At 61.6% G+C, this 17878-nt stretch overlaps 1 protein-coding gene across 2 annotated transcripts in view; it reads right to left on the bottom strand.

Moving 5' to 3' along the window:
* Positions 1 to 15008, bottom strand: part of KNDC1 (kinase non-catalytic C-lobe domain containing 1) — a 31112-nt gene extending 16104 nt beyond the window's left edge. For both annotated transcript variants that reach the window (XM_036335726.1, XM_036335727.1), the window contains exons 1-10: positions 14588 to 15008; positions 8415 to 8613; positions 7862 to 7920; positions 5807 to 5953; positions 5230 to 5347; positions 3452 to 4116; positions 2470 to 2584; positions 1721 to 1792; positions 1555 to 1616; positions 1002 to 1160 (exon numbers count right to left, since the gene is read on the bottom strand). In XM_036335726.1, the coding sequence (XP_036191619.1) occupies positions 1002 to 1160; positions 1555 to 1616; positions 1721 to 1792; positions 2470 to 2584; positions 3452 to 4116; positions 5230 to 5347; positions 5807 to 5953; positions 7862 to 7920; positions 8415 to 8613; positions 14588 to 14689 (1698 nt within the window). In that variant the 5' untranslated portion in view covers positions 14690 to 15008. The remainder of the gene's footprint in view (positions 1 to 1001; positions 1161 to 1554; positions 1617 to 1720; positions 1793 to 2469; positions 2585 to 3451; positions 4117 to 5229; positions 5348 to 5806; positions 5954 to 7861; positions 7921 to 8414; positions 8614 to 14587) is intronic.
* Positions 15009 to 17878: the final 2870 nt, after the last annotated feature.

Genomic DNA, 17878 nt, shown 5'->3' with positions numbered 1-17878 from the left:
GACGGCCCAGCCAATGTGGCTCAGTGGTTGAGCGTCGACCTATGAGCCAGGAGGTCATGGTTTGATTCCCCGTCAGGGCACATGCCTGGGTTGCAGGCTCGATCCCCAGAAGGGGGCGTGCAGGAGGCAGCCTATCCAGTGCCCAGTGCTGAGACGGGGACACGGGGACACATGCCCTTCCCAGCCATCCCTCTAAGAACCACAGGAAAGGGTGATGCTACAGAGCCGGCGGGGCAGAACCAGTCAGCTCACCCACAAAACCACCCCACGATTGGAACCTGAGACAGACAAAAACTGCAATGACAGCAAAGGTAATCTCACCCCGGCAACCCTGAGCCCGCCATGACCTTGACAACAGGCAGCGCCCCTGTGGCATAAACACAGCCAGGCCTCTGGGCCCCGTGGGGTTCTCAGCAGGTGTCTGTCACTTGATCTGTGCCTTCGCAGGAAGAAACACTTGCCTCTCTCAGTCAAGCTGCTCACTCCACAAGCAAACACTCTGATATCTGGGGACAGCTCGCGCCCCTTCTGAACATCGGTGTGGGCCTCACTTGACAGCAGTCGGGGGCAGGCAGACAGGGCCCTGCACCCAGGCTGCAGCTGCAAAGCTGTCTCCTCCCAGTCTGCATGCAGCTTCTCCTTCAAGGTCCTGTGGCTCCCCTCACCCCCCAATCAGGGAAACAATAGCGGGGCTCCCCTGCACTTGTCATGTGGAGCCCCATGGCCCCGAACCCCAGGAAGAGGAGGTGGGAGGACTCCGATGAGTGGGGTGCTCTGCTCCTCTCTGGCCGGGCTTAAGGGCAGGGGTCTGGGCTGGCCCCAGGACAACCCCTGCCCACTCTGACCAGGTGGTCTGGGGGCAATGCTGGGGGGATGGGCCCTCCACAAAGGACACCCATGCTCTCCCTGCCCAACGCCGACTTTTCCTGGACATAAGAAGTCTCTTCCTTGTGGGCACCACCCAGGCCCTGGATGCCAGCTGTGCCCAACGGCCAGGTTACCTTGACGGCCTCGGCCACAGACGGTCGCTCCTGGGCACTGCGCCTGGCCATTTCCAGGAGGAGGGTCTTGAGCCTGCGTGGCAGGGCCAGCTTGTGGTCTTGGGGGACGCTGAACTTGGCCGCCATCCACAGCACTGCGGCCACACAGTACACTGAGGCCTGGGGACGAGAGAAGCCAGCCGTGCTCAGCAGATCAGTCTCCGTCCCCACGGAGCCGTCCCTTGAAGCCCGGAGCCCCCGCCGGCACCTCGAAGCCCGGAGCCCCCAGCCCCCAGGTGCATGTTTAACCAGTGCCCACGGGCCCTGAGCTGTCCATGCAGAGTCCTATCTTGGGGTGACACCACCAGAGCCCGTGAGACACCTGCTGGGGAGGCTGCCCAGGTCAGGCAAAGCCAGGGGGATGGACGCACGTGCTGCACTGGGGCTGCCAGGACCCCCCTGAGCCAGTGCCTGTCCCTTCCTTCCCCCTCAGGCTCTCAGGACAGAAGGGGGTGGCATCACAGGGTGGGGAGGGGTGGGCAGGAGGCCACGGGAAGGGGATGGGGCCAGGCACCTTCTCAGTCACCAGCTGCTGCTCTGCCACCTCGGGGGCCAGGAAGAACGAGTTGGAGGTGCCTAAGAGAGAAACCCCAAACCCACTGAGCTCTCCTTCCTGCCTCGGAGGTTGGTGGTCGACGTGGGAACACAGCCGAGGGTGAGCCATGCCCGCCCGTACCCACCGTTGGCAGGAGGCGGCCTGAACAGCACGGCCCCATCCTCGGCCACCAGCACGGAGTCTGGACACAGGTAGGCTGCAGCGGAAGGCGGGGTCAGGGCTGGGCTCACCCAGAGAGCTGCTCCCCGGAGGCCTGCCGGGGGGTGGGTGGGTGGGGCAGCCCCCTTGCCATCCCAAGGCTCCCTGGGTCACCCAGGGGACACTCGGCCTCCTCCCTTCCCCAGAGGCGCTGGACAGACGGCCCTGGGGGACAGGACACAGGGACCCTCTGAGCAGCCCTCCTGCCCCAGAGCTGGCCTGTGGCTGCTGGACACAAGAAGCTGGAGACAAAAAGGAGCTGAAGAAAGAGGAGGTGACGGGGGTTGGGGGGCATGCCCACATGTGCACCCCTGGGAGGAGGGGTCCTGTAGGAGGCTGGAGGCCTGGCTTGACCGGACTTCAAAGGCCTGTGGACCGCGGGACTCGAGGGCAGCCCTGTCACACTGCCCCGCAGGGCTGGATTTGGGGGCCACAAAGCAGTATAATGTCTACCATCCCCGCAGGCCATTTCCCCTCCCTGGGGACAGTGTCTCCCTGCTGAGAGGGTGAGCCAGCTGGGTCACCTGCTCTAAGGCCCACAGTTAGGCATCTGCCCCCTGACTCTGTGGGTCCTGAGCCCAGAGCAGACGCCCCCCCCACCCCCCCGGGGTGCTCCTGGCTCACAGTGTGGACACTGCCGTCCATGGGCCACATGGCTGAACAAGGAAGTGTCACCTGGCTGCCGGGGGTGGGTGCCTACAGCGCTGAGGCAGGCGTGGGACAGAGCCCACAGCTCGTACTCCTTGAAGGGCCGGCCCAGCTTCGACAGGAGGTCCTGCAGGGAGACGCCCTGGGGGAGGCGACAGGGCGAGAACCACGTCACACACGGTGGGATGTGCCTCCCGCGAGACCTCTCCTGCAGATCAGCTGGGAAACGTCCCCGCGTGCACACCTCCCCGGTGCTGGGAGGATGTGGAGACGGGACCCCGTGCACCGCGGGGGGACGTGAAGGAGCAGCCGCATGGGAGACGGCCTGGGGCTCCTCAAAACATTGAAAATAGAGCGGCCATAGGACGCGGCAACCCCCTCCTGGGAACTGACCCCAGAGAACTGAGAGCTGGGTCTGGAACAGGCCTTTGCACCCCCACGTTCACGGCAGCATCCTTCACAAGAGGTGAGAGGTGGATGGAGGACCCTGCGCAGTGGGGCAGCCAGGCCTCAGGTGAGCGAGTCCAGGGTGAACTGTTTTACGGTTACCACGCTTTTCACGTAAACCACTCTCACGCTCAGGTGCGTGTCAGGATGTGAATAAAAATGGAAACAAGACCCCGCCCCCTAGTCCCTGGGCCAACAAAGCCTGGTGGGAGCTGAGGGTTTCGGTGGCACCCTGCCCGCCGCTGTGCTGGGCCGGGAGCTGTTCCTAGACACACTAGGTTCGGGCCACGGCCTTCCAGGTGGCTTTGTCCCCGGAGTTCATGGGGACAGTTCAGGGAGCAACTTGCTGGGAGCCCAGCAGGACAGCATGTTTGACCGGGCTCTGCTCAGTGTCCTCGGCCACAAAGGGCCACTCAGAGTGCCTGTGGGGATGCTAAGCGTACCCCAACTCCCAGGCCACGGTTCTCACAGAGTCCCCTGTCCCTCCCTGCTGACGAAGGGCAGCACCAGGCCCGGGAGACCCTCCCTGGCCACGGGCCATGCAGAACACGCCCTCACCCACCTGGTCCGAGGCTGCACTTCCCGGCTCTCCGGCTCCTTCTGGAATCTGCTGATCGACCCCCAACATCATCCCTGAGTCTCCACCTGCATCCTGAGGGTCCTCGGGACAGGGCGGGTGGCATTCCTCCACAGGGCCCTGGCCAGACACCCCAGCCGCCCCGCCCCCACTGGGACCCACACCCCGAGCCCCTTCCCCCTGGAGCCCAGGCCCCTGCTCCGGCCGCAGCCTGGACTTGGGCTGGCCGCTGAAGCTGGAAGGGCCACTCTTCCTCTCGGGAAAGGCCTTCCCGGGGTCTGAAGGGAAGAATTCCAATGTGGGCAACTGGTTGTTCACGCTGGTCAGCGGCAGGCAGAGGGTGCTGGCCTCGGGGCCCTCGGGCAGGAGCCTGGGGACCGTCTGCACTTTCCTCAGGCGGCCCCTCTCTGTGGGGCCCTGGGCGTCCAGGACCAGGCTGGCCAGTCCCTCCCCGATGTGACTTTCTCCGTTTTTCGCAGGGGGTGACAGCAAAAGCTTGGAGGAGAGGGTCCTGGGGTCGCAGGCGGGGGTCTGGGGCCGGCCTTGAGGGGCGGAGGGGGCCTCCGGGTCAGCGCCATGGTCCCCAGGCTGCCTCTTGGGCCCCACACTTCTTGGAGCAAGTCTCCCCCTCCAGGCGCTCTCGCTGATATCTGGGCAAAAGCAGGGCTGATCACTGCCCTGGCCAGGGCCCCAGCCCAGGACAGCCACCCCCACAACACTCCTGCCCATGGCCACCTCGGAACCGGCTCCTGCAGGGCCCCAGCCCCACCTGTCAAAGAGACTGAGCACAGGACCCTCAGGATGGGGGCTCCCAGCCGCCTCTTCCCTCAGCAACCCAGACACTTCCTCGCTGCCTCGTTAATCACATAATCCTGGCTAATTAACAGGCTGCCCGCTCCCCTGGGCCAGGCCAGCTGCCCACAGGGGCTCGCCTAATTATCTCATCCAAAAAGCACATCGTGTTCTATTAGAACACAAGTGAGAGTCTCCACAGGAAGGAAAATTGTGGCCGCTCCCTGCCCGCCCTGGCGGCAGCCTCCGCGCCCGCAGTCTCCCTGCAAACCGCCAGACACGCGCCCCTCCCGCGGGGACTCTTTCCTCGGCTCTGACAGCCACACAGCGTGGCCTGGTGCTGCAGCGTCACCGACAGCGTCACGGGGAGGACTCCACGGCCCCTCCTCAGCAGGCACAGGGCAGAGCTGACGCTGGCGTTTGTTCAAAACGCCATCTGAGACTAGAATCCCACATGAGCCGTGGAAACCCAGGCCCTACGGCGACAGCTGGCATGGCGGGAAGTGACGTGTCCTCCGATGTGGCGTGCTGTGGGGACCGGAATGGGTCTCACCCTGTCCCTGTGCCGAAATGCTCATGGGACCGGGACAGGTGTCCAGCTCCAAGCTCAGCCTTTTCTCAACACGACCTCGGTTCTCACTTCTAACAGCATGATGTCTGCACAGCGTGAGTCTGTCCCGCGTGTGTGTGCACATCTGTATACCCAGTGGGTGTGCAATGCCTGTGCATGTGTGCATTATAAATGGGTGTGTACGCGTCTGCACATGTGTATGTTTACGTGTGTGACTGTGTGTGAGCACGGGAGTGGGTGTGTATGTGGTGTGTGAGTACACTGGTATGAATGTGTGTGAGACCAGTGTCAATGTTTGTGCCTATTCACATGTGCACGTGTGAATGTGTGTGAGAACATGTGCATGCCTGGGAGCATGGGTGTACGCAGGCACATGCATGAGTGAGTGTGGCTTGCTCACCTTGGAAAGTTCCGAAGGACTCGAGGGAGAGCACCCTCCTCCCGACGGCCGAGAGGTTGCGGCACAGGCGGCAGGAGGACATGAGCTGCGTCTTCTCCTCGCACAGCGCGATGATGCTCTGCACACACGTGCGAGAGTCAGAATTGATTTGAAAGAGGATGGGAGAGAGAGAGGGGGGAACATCGATGTGAGAAATATTCATTGGTTGCCTCCCATACAGGCCATGGCTGGGGATAGAACCCGCAACCTGGGTATGTGCCCTGACCAGGAATTGAACCCACTGCCTTTCAGTGTATGGGACCACACTCCAACCAAGCCATACAGGCCAAGGCAAAAAGCCAAGTTCTTATTTAAACAAAGTGCAATGCCACCAGATCCTGCGGAGGAGCCGGTGTGATGGGGCAGGGCGGGGGGCAGAGGGGAGGGCCCTGTGTATGTAACGTGTGTGTGTGTGTGCGTGTGCGTGTGTGTGCATGCTTGCATTTGTGAGTGCATGCGTGTGGCTCCAAGGCATCAGGCTGCATGGAGGTGTTGGGGCTCAGCCTCTGGGTGAAATGAGGGGTGGCCCAAGAGTTACCTCGAGATCTGGCCGGTCCCCAGGGTCCTCGGCCTGCATCTGGTCCAGCAGCGCCTCCAGGTCACGGCTCAGCCTGGGCTCCGGCTCTGGCTCTGCCACGTACTCGAGGGCAGCCTTCAGTGTGGCCCCCAGAGAGTAGATGTGAGCCTGTGGCACCAAAGAGACCGTCAGTGCCACCGGGCTCGTGTGTTGCTGTTTCCCCATGGCCACTGCTCTCCCAGGCCAGCAACATGTTTTGGGGGACCCTCCATGCTCTTTATGGCCACCTCCCCCACTGTGGACTTCCCTGGCACTGAGCCACGTACCCCAGTCTCTTGGGTCTGGAGTCTGCACTGGCCCCGCTGTACCAGCCAGCGACCCTGGACCCCTCCCGGGCACAGACACCTGGATGTCCTCCCCTGATGGCTGCTGTGTCTCTGAAGGGCAGAGACTTTTCTTTTTGGGGTTTATTCTTAGAAAATCAGATATGAGCCAGAGTGAAAGTTAGGGTTTTCCTATCTGCGTACGTGAGAGTGTGTAGGCTCTTCAGCCTGAGCATGCCGGGACAGGCCCCATCGTGGCTGGGCACCATCCCACAATGCATGTGGGGCTTTACCATGCCCCTTTTACCAACAGGAGGCTGGGCCCAGAGGGGTTCAGACACCTGCCTGGGTCCACACAGCCAGGGTAGGAGGGCAGGTGAGGGCCTGGGCCGGGTGGCTCTGGAGAGGTAGTCAACCCACCCACACAGTGGAGGTCGGGGCCCTGACCAAAGGCCAAGCTCCCTGCCGCCCTGCCCGGTGCTCCCTTCCCCAGCCCAGCCCCCTACTCCTGACTGGTGCCCACTCCGGTCCATGGTCACATCCCCTCTGGGGCCAGACCCAGCATGACTGCCTCGGGCTCCCAGGAGCGGAGGATTTGGAGGATTCGCTATGTTGTCTCGCCCAGGACCATGCGAATGAGTCTCAGCAAAAACATAAAAGGAAGTCCCACAACATGCCATGCAGCATGCTGAGGTTTTATGAATTTAAAAACAGCACAAGTGAAATAACGCGATTGCAGGAATCCATACTTGTGAGATAAGGACAGAGGAGGCAGAAGGGATGGTGTTGGGTGCTGGTCACCGTGGGCGGGGGTGGGGGTGGGGACAGAACTGCTTCCGGGGTGTTCGTGTTGGAGCTCGGCTCCCTTCCCAAAAGTACAGTTAAAAAATAAAGCAGTCCTCACACGGACCAGGAATGGGAACTGTACACACCAAAGGTTCTGGCCCGTGAGGTCCAAAAATCCCCAAGACCGGACAGTGGGGTCCACCGAGACTCATGGGCCGGGTCCTGTGGTCCATGGAGCCGGGATGCGCACAGCCTCTCAGGGCAAGGGGCCCGGAACTGGCTTGTTTTAAAGTAAAACTGAGCACAGGAAGGGACAATCCTAAACTCTTATTTGGGGTAAAAATTCAAACTCATGTCATGAAACTAACAGACTTTTACTGGGAAGATTCTTGAGTCTGTAATTTCTCGTTTCTTTATTAACAATGGATTCGTTTTCCTCCACCATCATCTTAGGAGACTGGGTGCCATGAAGAAAGAAACCGTGACCAATGGCTTCTGTGGCCAGAGCCCAGCATGGCACATGGTGGACAGCAGCGCTGAGTGGATGGACAGGTCCCCCCATCATGCTGCAGGGTCGCTGTGCAGAGGGAGCCCTGTGCCTGTGCACTTAGGGGGCCCAGGGTCCACTCAGCTGAGGGGGGCCTCCCGGAGGCCTTGGTGGCCGCAGCTGGAGTGAGTGGGTGCGGCTGCCTAACGCTGTGAATTACCATCCAGAGGCTGCGAATCCTCAGAGACACGACAGCCACCACTGGTAATTGTAGGCACTTTAACGTGTTAAATATAGACAATTCACACTTTAGAGAACATGCAACTGTAATGACAACACGCGAAGCACACCCAGCTGTCACTGCAGCCAAGCTGCCTGCGGGAGTGACCGGGTGGGCGTGCCCCTGGGCCCAGGCCTGCTGAAGCCCTTCCCTGCTAACCACCCGCTGGCCCTGCCCGGCCAAGGCCGGCAGCCACTTACCTCAAAGGTGTTCCCAGTCACATCGAACTCCGGGGGGACAAAGGCTCCCTCGGGGTCATCTGGGGAAAGAAAGAGAAGATGCTGTGATCACACACCCGCCCGCCAGGAGGCGGCTCTGGGCGCGGAGTGGACCCCAGACCCGTGCTCTCCAGGGGCCGATTCTGCCTCCTGCCCCTCCCCTGCCCTGGTCCCTGAGGGGAGGAAACCACCTCCTTCCCTGCAAGTGTGGGAACAAGGCTCCTAAGAGGAAGGAGAGGCACTGTCTTCCCAGAGAGCCGAAGCACCAGGCCCTCCACTTGGGTCCTCCCCATTCGCTGCAGGGCCAGGGGGACCCCAGGGGCCGGCTGAGGCGCCAGGCCTGTCCTCCCTGCGGTCAGGGCAGCAGGCCCTTCCTGGTCCTTTGAGGCACCCACCAACAGGGCCCGAGCCCACGGGGCTAGAGAGCCCATCAGGTAACCGAGGAAACCTGGGCTGTGTGACTGTCCCCTCCAGCGAGGGGCCCCCGCACTGGCTCTGCACCTGCTCGGAGCTGCCCGCCCGGCCCGGGCCTCACCGCTGAGCTGCTCCATGAAGCACACGTTCCCGCTGGTGTTGAAGGCCAGGGTGTCGGGCGTGATGCAGAGCGTCTGGAAGATGGCCGAGTGCGCGACGCTCCTCATGGACAGGCTGCACTCCAGGCACACGGCCCAGGCCTCCTGCTCGCTGAGGCCGCTGTCCCGCAGGGACAGGATGTCGGCCAGGGACACGTTCTCCTGCCAACACAGCCGCACTGACACCGGTGCGGGCACAGGCCCTCCTCCCCAGGGAGGCCCCCGGCGTCGCGACTAATTCTGGGGAGGCAGACAACGCGTGGCAGTTTCATTTTCTGTCAGGGAGGAGGTTTTAGGCAAGGCTTTCTTAAAAAACCACAACCCAACAGAAGCCACTGCTCAGTTCCTGGATGTCAGAAGCCACAGAGCATTCAGTAAGGTGCTCAGGTGCCGCTGGGGCAGGTGTTCACGCCTGTGGCCAGCACCTGTGCCTCTGTCCCTGCAGCCCCTCGAGCCGGGTCACCCACTTGCCAAGACATCACTGACCCACAGCACCGCACACAGCGTGGGGACCCGGAGGCGCTGGCTGTTTTAGGTCTGAGCAGAGGAGCGAGACGTTGGAACTGGGAATGGAGTTGCTGCCTAGGAAGCTGCAGCTGCGCCCGGGGAGCCACTCACAGGGCTATTATGCCAACCACAGGACACGCACCAGCCCCACATGGCCTGCTGGCTGCGGAGTGGCCGGACATTTGCTCCCGGGAGCTCACACGCAGGACACAGCCTGACCCCGGGCCTCCCCGTGCAGGTCACCCTCCAGGTCCGAGTGGGTTCCTCTGACCCTGTAAGAGCTCAGCTGTGATCGTATCACCAACACTCACACCTAACACATAGCCATGTGCACACAACGTCCCTCTGTGTGTACACACACGGCCATATACCAACACGTGCACTCACATGCATGCACACACACACACACACACACACACACACACACACTCACACACAGTCTCACACACACACATCCACCTTGGACCTCAAGGCCCTTCTCTGCTCTTCTGTTTGACGCCCTGGCCATCTGTGTGTCCCTGTGTCCGTGCACCACCTGGGCTCCAGAAGGGAGGGTGGATGAGGGACCAGGCTGGGAACCGGGTGGTGGGGCCAGAAAGGGTCTGGGCATGGGCCTCTGAGGAAGGAGGGGGGTTGAGCTGGGGGGTTGAGGGGCGATGTGCTGGGGGATGATGCAGAAGAGAGGCCAAGTCCCTCCACAGACTCAGTGCAGCCCTGGGGGCCTCCTAGGACTGCTCTGCAAGCACAGACAAGCTGTCAGATCCTAGAAAGCATCTCACACTCCTGTCCTTGAACTTCCCCTCCTGCACTGCAAGGACCCCGTCCATACCAGGGAAAGAGGACAAAGGGCCCAACCAGGGACAGGAGGACAGAAAACCAGGCAGCGACTCACGCGCATCTTGGCCAAGCCTTTGGGTTTGGCGGTGGAGGTGGTGGGACCAGGGCTGGGATTTGCCACCATCTGCTTCCTCCTCGGGGCTGGGTGAGGGGCCCAATGGCGCCACTCCCCAGGAACTTCCGGCTCTTTCTACAGGGCTGGGGTCGGGGGTGGATGAGGGAAGGGAGACTTGTGGGAGCTGGTTCAAGAAGTGGCCACCCGGACCTAGAATTCCAAGAGCCAAGAACCCCTGGCCGGGTTCCAGAAGAGTATCCCCGTGCGAAGGTGACTGGGTGTTTTAGAAGGAGAAACCAGGACAAAAGGCAGAGCCGTTAGAGTGGGGCGGTAGAGGGGGGAGCCCCAAAACACCAGCTTCCACCTCTACCTGCTGTGTCCCCGAGTTCACTACTAGCAGGTCTTTCTGATTTGGCTCAACATGTGCACTCATACTGGCACTCTCCACATACATGTGCACATGTATACACAGTGCACAAGGTATGTGTACACTTGCACACACACAAACACATAGTGCTCGTACACGATACCACACTATACAGAACACACACAAACACACATATGCACACACATACCTGCACACCCACACACCCATACACACAACACAAATATATGTGCACATCTGTACACGCAGTACACACCTGCAAACACACCCACAAAACACACACATGAAACACACACACACACACCTGTACATTCACACGTGTATGTGTACACCAGCACACACGAATACACAGAGCACACCTCCACAAATGCGCACACACTCACACACATGTGTACACACTATGCACACACTAATACACTGCCCAAAGGCCACGTGGGTTTGTGCTTTAGGAGAATGAGGCCAACCCATCATGTGAGTCTGTGCCGGTCCCCCACAGGGCCCTGTGCACACCCACTGGTGTGCCCATGTGGCCAGCAGGCCCAACTGCTCACACAGCTGGTGACTGGGTGTGCTGCCAAAAGAGGGGGGATCCCAGGTCACTTGTGCCCACGGTGCTCCTGCTCAACCTCCTGCTCAGGTCCAGGCCCTGCCCACCCCCTGCCCTGTGGCCTCTGTCCCATTCATGGTAGGAGGAGCTAATCAGGGGCTTCTCTGTGCGATTTTATGAAGTGACATCCATGGGTCTGAGTCATTGATTCCACATGGCTGAGCCCCCCTGAAGCCCCGCAGTTGCAACAGGAAAGGGGGACAGCTAAGGCACAGGCCAGGACAGAGCCCAGGGACACGGCTGGCTTCTAAGAGGAGGTTTCCCACATGCTGAGGGGTCCCGATCCGTGGGCATCACTGGGCCTCGCACCCCACTCCTCACCATCCCTCGGCAAGGCAGTGCTTGAGTGGGCCATGGGGTAGGTGTGAGGGCAGGACCACCTAAGTTCTGTTCTATGCAGGGCAGGCAAGAGAGGTCTCCCCCCTGAGACTGTGCAGACACAAAGTCAACCCGTCCCGGCTGGGAGGAGGGGTGCAGGAGGCAGGTGCAGGCGAGCCCCCAGGGCAGGCTGTCTCCAGGGCAGCCCCTCCTCAGCTAGTCCCTGGGACCTTGGGCAGGGCTGGCTTCCCACCCAGGGCCACTGTCTGGTTGCAGCAGAGTGCCCGTTCAGGGGCTTCTGTGTCTTAAAGAGGCCGTCGACCCAGTCACAGACTGTGAGCCAGGGTTCCATGGGGACCCAGAGGTATTCTCTATAACCAATGAATTTTTTAACCTTGGAACGGGGCCTGCCAACACAAAGCCCAGTCACTTCGGAGGTTTGTCAACAACCCCCAGGCCTGCTGACGTCCCTTCAGTTGCCAGACCCCCAGGTGTGGGGAGCTCTGCACGGTGCCCTGCTGGGGGTCTGCCTATTTGCCCTAGAGCCCCCCCACGCTTAACTCTCACCTCCCCGGAAGCTCTCCATGGTTCTCCAGCTGCCTGCTGCTCTGAGCTCATTTCCTTACAGACGTCACATGGACCCCCTAGGGCACAGTGGGAATGTCACTCCTTTCTAGGGGACCCCCAGCTGTGTGCTCCTCTGGGCAGCGACAAGGTCCCCGTCTGCCTTCGAATCCCCAAGCCCAGTACTCAGCCCACAGATGCTGGGAGGTTCTTGCTGAACTGGGCAGGGATAAGAATGCTCCTTACTCCTCAAGGGGGTCTGGGGACCAGGAGACACCCTGCCCCCCCCCCCCCCCCCCCCCGCCAATCCCTAAACTGGTGCACCATCTTCCTGTCCAAGCCTCCCGATGGCGTCTGCCACTCCTGCAGCCACTGTCCTGCCTGGCTGGCTGCTCTGCCTGACCCCGAAACCCTGTCCTTTGCTTGTACGGGGCGCTGCCTGCAGGAGACCAGGGACCAGCCGAGTTGCATCCTCCAGGGCGTTGCTGGTGGTGCCAGCCCTCACCATGTGCCTCGGGGGTTTCCAGTCGAGTTCTCCCACCCGTCGGCACCCACCAGAGAAACTGCTGGACACAGGCTGTGGCGTCTCCACTTCACACCGAACGCCAAGCTGTTTGACAAAGGCCATTCTCCTTTCCTCCCCCAGCAGGGAGGGAGGGCTGCGTCCGGATTTTTGGGCCTTGCCAACCTGGAGAGGTACTCACAGTGGGGCTATTTCCTATCCTCTTTTATAATAAAGTCAAACATCTTTTCATGTGTTCATGGGCTATTTGGATTTTCTCGGGTGACACTGGGGAGGGACATTCCAGGGGCTCCTAGGGCTCCATGGGGTTCTATTTCTTGACCGCACTGCACACAGTCCGTTACTGTAAGTGGCCAACTCCTGTGTCTCCTGAGGTCTGTTGGTGTCCTGGGTCTGGTGGCCGCTGTCCCTCCCTGGGGCGGCCCATGTCCTTGCGGTCCTGGCTCTCCAGGCTCCTTCAGCAAGCCTGCCCAGGAGACACTCAGCCTGGCTCCTCCCTCACCTTGCACAAGATGGCTCTCCGGATGCCACCTGACTAGGTATCGCTGTGGCAGGCAGTGTCACATGTCCCTGATTTAAGACCTGCAACAGCGACCAAGCTGAGTGTGTGGCGTGCAGTCTGGGCCTGGTGTGTTCCAGGGACAGGTGAGGCCTGCTCTAAGCCCGGCCTCCTGCTCTGTGGGACACACCTGGAGGCAGCACCTGTCTCTTCAGAGGGGCGAGAAGTCGGAAGAGCCCCCGAACACTCCTGCTGGATGCTCAGCAGTGGGACCACTGTGCATCCCCCGTCACCTGGAGGCGTTGGTCACATGACAGTGGGGACCCCCGGCCCCATGCATTGTGCAGAGGGGAGCCTGGACACCTCCCAAGAGAAGGTGTCAGGACTCGGTGGGAGGAAGGGCTGTGGCAGGGTGGTGGCTTTGGGTCCAATCCTGGCTCTTGTCCTGTTTACTTGGCCCCAGTCCTGCTTGGTGCCCGGCCACAGAGGAGGCAGACCGAGTGTGGGTGGAGTGTGGGCGGCTTGTTCTGCTGCCGTGGTGGTTTAGGGGTGAGTCTTCTCACAGATGCACTTGAATGCATTCTCTGGGGAACTGTGAAGGCTGGGGCAGGGGACAGGCACCCTTTCTTCTTCCATCAAAGCCATGGAGATGTCCAAAGGTTTATTTATTACCTGCCTCTCTTCTCTGCAGCTTCTCTCACCAAATCCAGGTCACCATGGGGGAGGGGGGGAGCAGGGCAGCACCCACCCCCAGGCACTGGCTCAGCGGCCCCTCCTGGCCAGCAGCGGCTTCCTGAGACAGACGGCTACCCAGAAAGAAGGACTGAGCTTCTTCAACCTGAGCTCCAAGGGCTGGGGCTGGGCCAAGGGGGGCAGGCCCCGGGGAATGTGATGAATCCCTTCTCCCTTCCCTGGAGGCACCAGCCAGTCTGATTCACCCCCACAGGCACGTGGAGGGTCTCCATCGGCACCAGCCATGTGCAGGGACGGCATCTGACTCTGGGCTGCATGGCGCCGGCCCTCAACAGTGAGCAGGGAAGCCCAGGGATCCGGGCCTTTGCCTGCTGGAGGCTTGGAAGGCCCCGTGCCCAGGCCCCACAGCCGTGGGAGACAAGAGGGTCTCTCTGGGAGCAGCTGCACCCTCTGGGGTCCCCTCTCATGTAGAGGGGCCTGGCTTGTTTAGCCGTTAATTCGTTTGATTCAGAGCCTGTGGGACACTATGGGGAAGCCAGAGCCACAGGGACAAACCCCAGTCAAGTGGGTGATGGCTTGCTTGCCTGTCACAGGCAGCCTGGCCCTGTGGGCATCTGATTCAGTTAACGGCCAGAAATCTCATGTGACAGACCCCTGTGCACCTTGGGTGGGGGCCCACTCGGGGGCCTGGGTGAGGGCCCTGTCTTCTGTGAGCAGGAAGCAGCGCTCAGTCCTGACTCCCCACCCCCACTCCACGCCCCCCAGCTCCTCAACAGTCCCGCCAGACTGGGCTCTGCCGGCACCTCCCGCTGACCTCCTAGGTCGACTGCAAAGAGGAAACAGCGCTCTACCCCCCACGTGCCCCCACACGCCCCTGCCCAACCCTGATAATCAGGGCCCACCTCCCACAGAGCATCAACTCCAGCGACAGCCCCCAAATGGCTGTCCCCTGCGGCATTCCAGGGGTCCTGCCCCTTCCGGGAGAAAATGTTTAGGGGTGGTTGGAGGCGTTGAGACCAGCTGGGGATCCCCCTATCCCCAAGACCTGGCGCAGGGGCCTGGGGAGTGGGAGGTACCTTCCCTGGGGACTCTCCGCGGAACCCTCCGCCAGGAAAGGTGGGGGTCCCACCGTGGGGCCGGGGTCTCACCTCGTCCTCGGGCAGAGTGGGGAGCGGTTCGAAGTCATAGAAGTCTAGGTCCTTGCTGTCCACTTCGTAAAAATCCGCCGCGGCCGGGTCCATGGCCTGCATCTTGCGAGCGCGCCGGCGACGCTGCGGCCTCGGCCACTGCTGGGCTCCGCGTTCCGCGCCTGGCAGGCGCCCCTGGCCCGCCTCGCCTCGGCCCTCCCCCCGGCCTTGGGCCCAGGTCTGCCGGGCTGGCTCCACGAGCGGGTCCCGCTAGGCGCGCCCCGGAGCCATGGCAACGCGCCCCGCACCGCCCCGCCCCGCCTCGCGGCCCCGGCCCGCCCGGCCTCGGTGCGCCCCGCCCGCGCGTCTGCCGCAGTGCCGCCCGGACCGGGCAGAGGCTGGGGCGGCACCGGGGTCCCGGCACTCGCCAGGCCGCGCTCACTTTGTCGGGCGCTAGGCTCCCCGGCGTACGCACGTTGGCCGATTTTTTTGGGGGGGCGGGGGTGTGGATGCGCGGCGGGGAGGGGGCTGCCGGCGGGGGAGGGACCGGGACGTTTAGGGGCGGGGCCAAGCCTGCGGCCGGCGATTTGTTCCCAGAGGCGCCGCGGGCTGCCGCCGGGGTCCGCGCCCACCCGAGCACAGGAGGGGCGAGGGCCGCGGCGCACCCCAAGGACAGCGCCGTGTGGGTCGTCGACCCTCCGTCGGATCCCCGCTCCCGTCCCCGCTGGCCCGGGCCGGGGCTGCCGCAGTCTCAGCTGGGGTGGCGGCCGCAGAGGCGCGCAGGCCGGCGGGACGGGCTTGGCAGGGACCCGGCCGGGCGGCGGGAGGGTGGCCAATCCCCCTTGCTCGAATTAGGGTCCCCTGGACGCCATGTGGGGACCAGCAGTTACAGCTTTACCCGCACCCTGCCAGCCAGTGAATCAGAAGCCCAGAGACCAGACAACCCCTCCCCTTTTGCAGTCCAGCCGGCCCGCGCTTCAGCCCTTCACTGCACATTAGGGTCCACCAAGGTGAGCCTTGCCCCAAGCTGGGGCTGTAGTTGGGCAAAGAGTCAGGTTTCTCTCTCCCCCCTTCCCCCCAGCCTGACCAAGAGCCAGGATACCCGCCACCCACATTTTGCACAGACGGGTGGATGGTAACCTCACCATCCTGGGTTGACATGGGTGCCTGCTACCCCAAGCCCTTAGAGAGCAGAGCTGTGGGGAGGTCTCCCACAGGAGAGCTCCCCCATGTGGCCAGCCCTGTCCCCGCAGCCTCGCCTGGCCAGGCACACAGCAGGCACTGCGTAAATGCTCCTTGTTGTGAATGAGGCAGGGCTTGTGACAGGTTTTCCAAAGTCTGAGGGTGCAAGGGGCAGGGACATTAATTCCTAATGTTCTGTCTTTGGATCATATCGCTATGGCCCCGGGCCCTGGGACATGGCACCCAAGGATGTGAGGGGCTCCCCAGTCCCGGGAGAAATAGGTGGGCAGTGAAGCCTGAGGCTGGTGGCCGAGGTGGGTGCTGGGCAGCCTTACCTTGTGCCAGGCGCTGATCCTTGGGCCCACCCAGCGCAATTGGAGCAGAAATCAGGGGCAGTCTCCCCCATCCTGGGATATTTGGAAGTTCAGAGCAGCAGCCGGGGTGAGTGGAATGGGGGTAGAGGCAGCAGGAACTGGAGAAAAAGCATCTCACAGACGTGTGACTTGGGGCTCCTGTCCCTGAGCTCTCTGTGGACACCACATAGGGTCTCAGAAGGAGGCTGACAGTGGCAGGCAAGCCCTGCTGCAGGACTCTGGGGCTCCAGCCGCACCCCCAACCTTGGATCCTGGGTCTACAGAGCTGAGGGACCTGGCTGCAGGGTCCCTCTGCTGCAGGGCTGGGGGGCTGGGCTGCCACCTTACTTTGTTGAGAGGTGGTGGAGCCTGGATGTGGCCCAGTGGGGGAGCCTCGGGCACAAAGGGTGTGCTGCAGGGCCCTCCCGGAGGAGGGCATGGGCTTGGTCACCTGCTTCTCAACTCACCATGTAGCTGGCCCAGGGAGTAGGGTGAGGGCTGAATGGGACAGGGCAAAGGTCACCCATAGCTAAGGGAGCAGTGACATCACATAAGCTCTTGGGAAAAGATGCATCCACTTTGGGTAAAATACAGAACAAATGGGCAACTGACATCACCTGAGTCAGCTCTGGCCATAGCGGCCTGAGAGTACTTAGGGGACTGCTGCTCGGTGGCCAGGGACCAGGGCACATGGGTCGCGGGGAGGGGTCTGGGGCAGGGCGCACTGCAGCGCCTTCTACCTACCCACCTGCTTTCATTTCAGAGTTTGTGGCCACGGTCTGCCTGTTTGTGGAGTGTTGTGAAACTTCTGGAAGTTAGTTCATCTTTCTGAGTGTTTGCACACCTGCCTGCTCGTATAGCAAGCTTTCTCCAGGGGAGCAGCCCTGGGTCCTGGTGCCTCGAACGTAGTAGATGATAGATAATGTTGAACGAGGGCCTGATCCTTGAGGTCAGAGCCATGTAGATGAGGCACTCAAATCTTCCCAGAGCCGATGGGACACCACAAGGCAGCCCCTGAAGTCCACTGAAAGTTCATAGCAAGCTCAGTTCCAAACAGGGCCACGCAGCCTCATGAGCAGACACTGGAATGACCTCCTGGCCTCTGCACCCACCTCTGCACCGCGCCTGTGCATCCAGGACACACCCAGCAGCACGCCTTCTTCCTGATGCTTCCCTCAGGTGCTGTCTGAATCGTGCAGGGCTTCCAGGCCATGACAGGTGGTGCCCAGTCTTCTGACTGGCCTTCGCTGCTCACTCTCTGCCCCACCCCCTCTTTCTGGCAGGACCCTCCCTCTGGGTGGCCACTTCTGCCTCCGCTGCAGTGCCTGACCTTCCTCCTGGTCGGGGTTCAGGACAGGAGCCCCCCCACGGATGGGGTCTCCTGCAAAGGCTGCTCCACGCTGGTCTCTGCCCCTTGCCACACCCGGACACTGTCAGGACGTGGTCTTGTTCTCTGTCGAGCCCCGTCTCTCTGCAGATGGGGGCTCCCTCCTGTCTCGGGGTGTGCACTTGGCGCTCAGCTTGGCCAGGTGGTGTGAGGCCAATGGAGCGGGGTCTTCAATGCCTCGGCTCTCATTTTCCCTAAAACACTTTGAAGAGCTGTCAAAACCTGTGCGCAGTTTGAAGTCAACATCCAAATTAAAAGAAATGTCAGTAATTGCAGTGAATGTCATAGCTGGTGTGGTGTAAATATCGACCGTTTGAAATAAAGCTGTTAGTCACTCTCCTAAATGTATCCAAGAAGCTAAATACCAAAGGGGTTTTGGTACCCACCACC

This window comes from Myotis myotis, unplaced genomic scaffold (genome assembly GCF_014108235.1).
Source record: "Myotis myotis isolate mMyoMyo1 unplaced genomic scaffold, mMyoMyo1.p scaffold_m19_p_15, whole genome shotgun sequence".
Classification (NCBI taxonomy): domain Eukaryota; kingdom Metazoa; phylum Chordata; class Mammalia; order Chiroptera; family Vespertilionidae; genus Myotis; species Myotis myotis.
The sequence above is the reverse complement of the archived record's forward strand: the minus strand, read 5'-3'. Positions and strand labels throughout refer to the sequence as shown.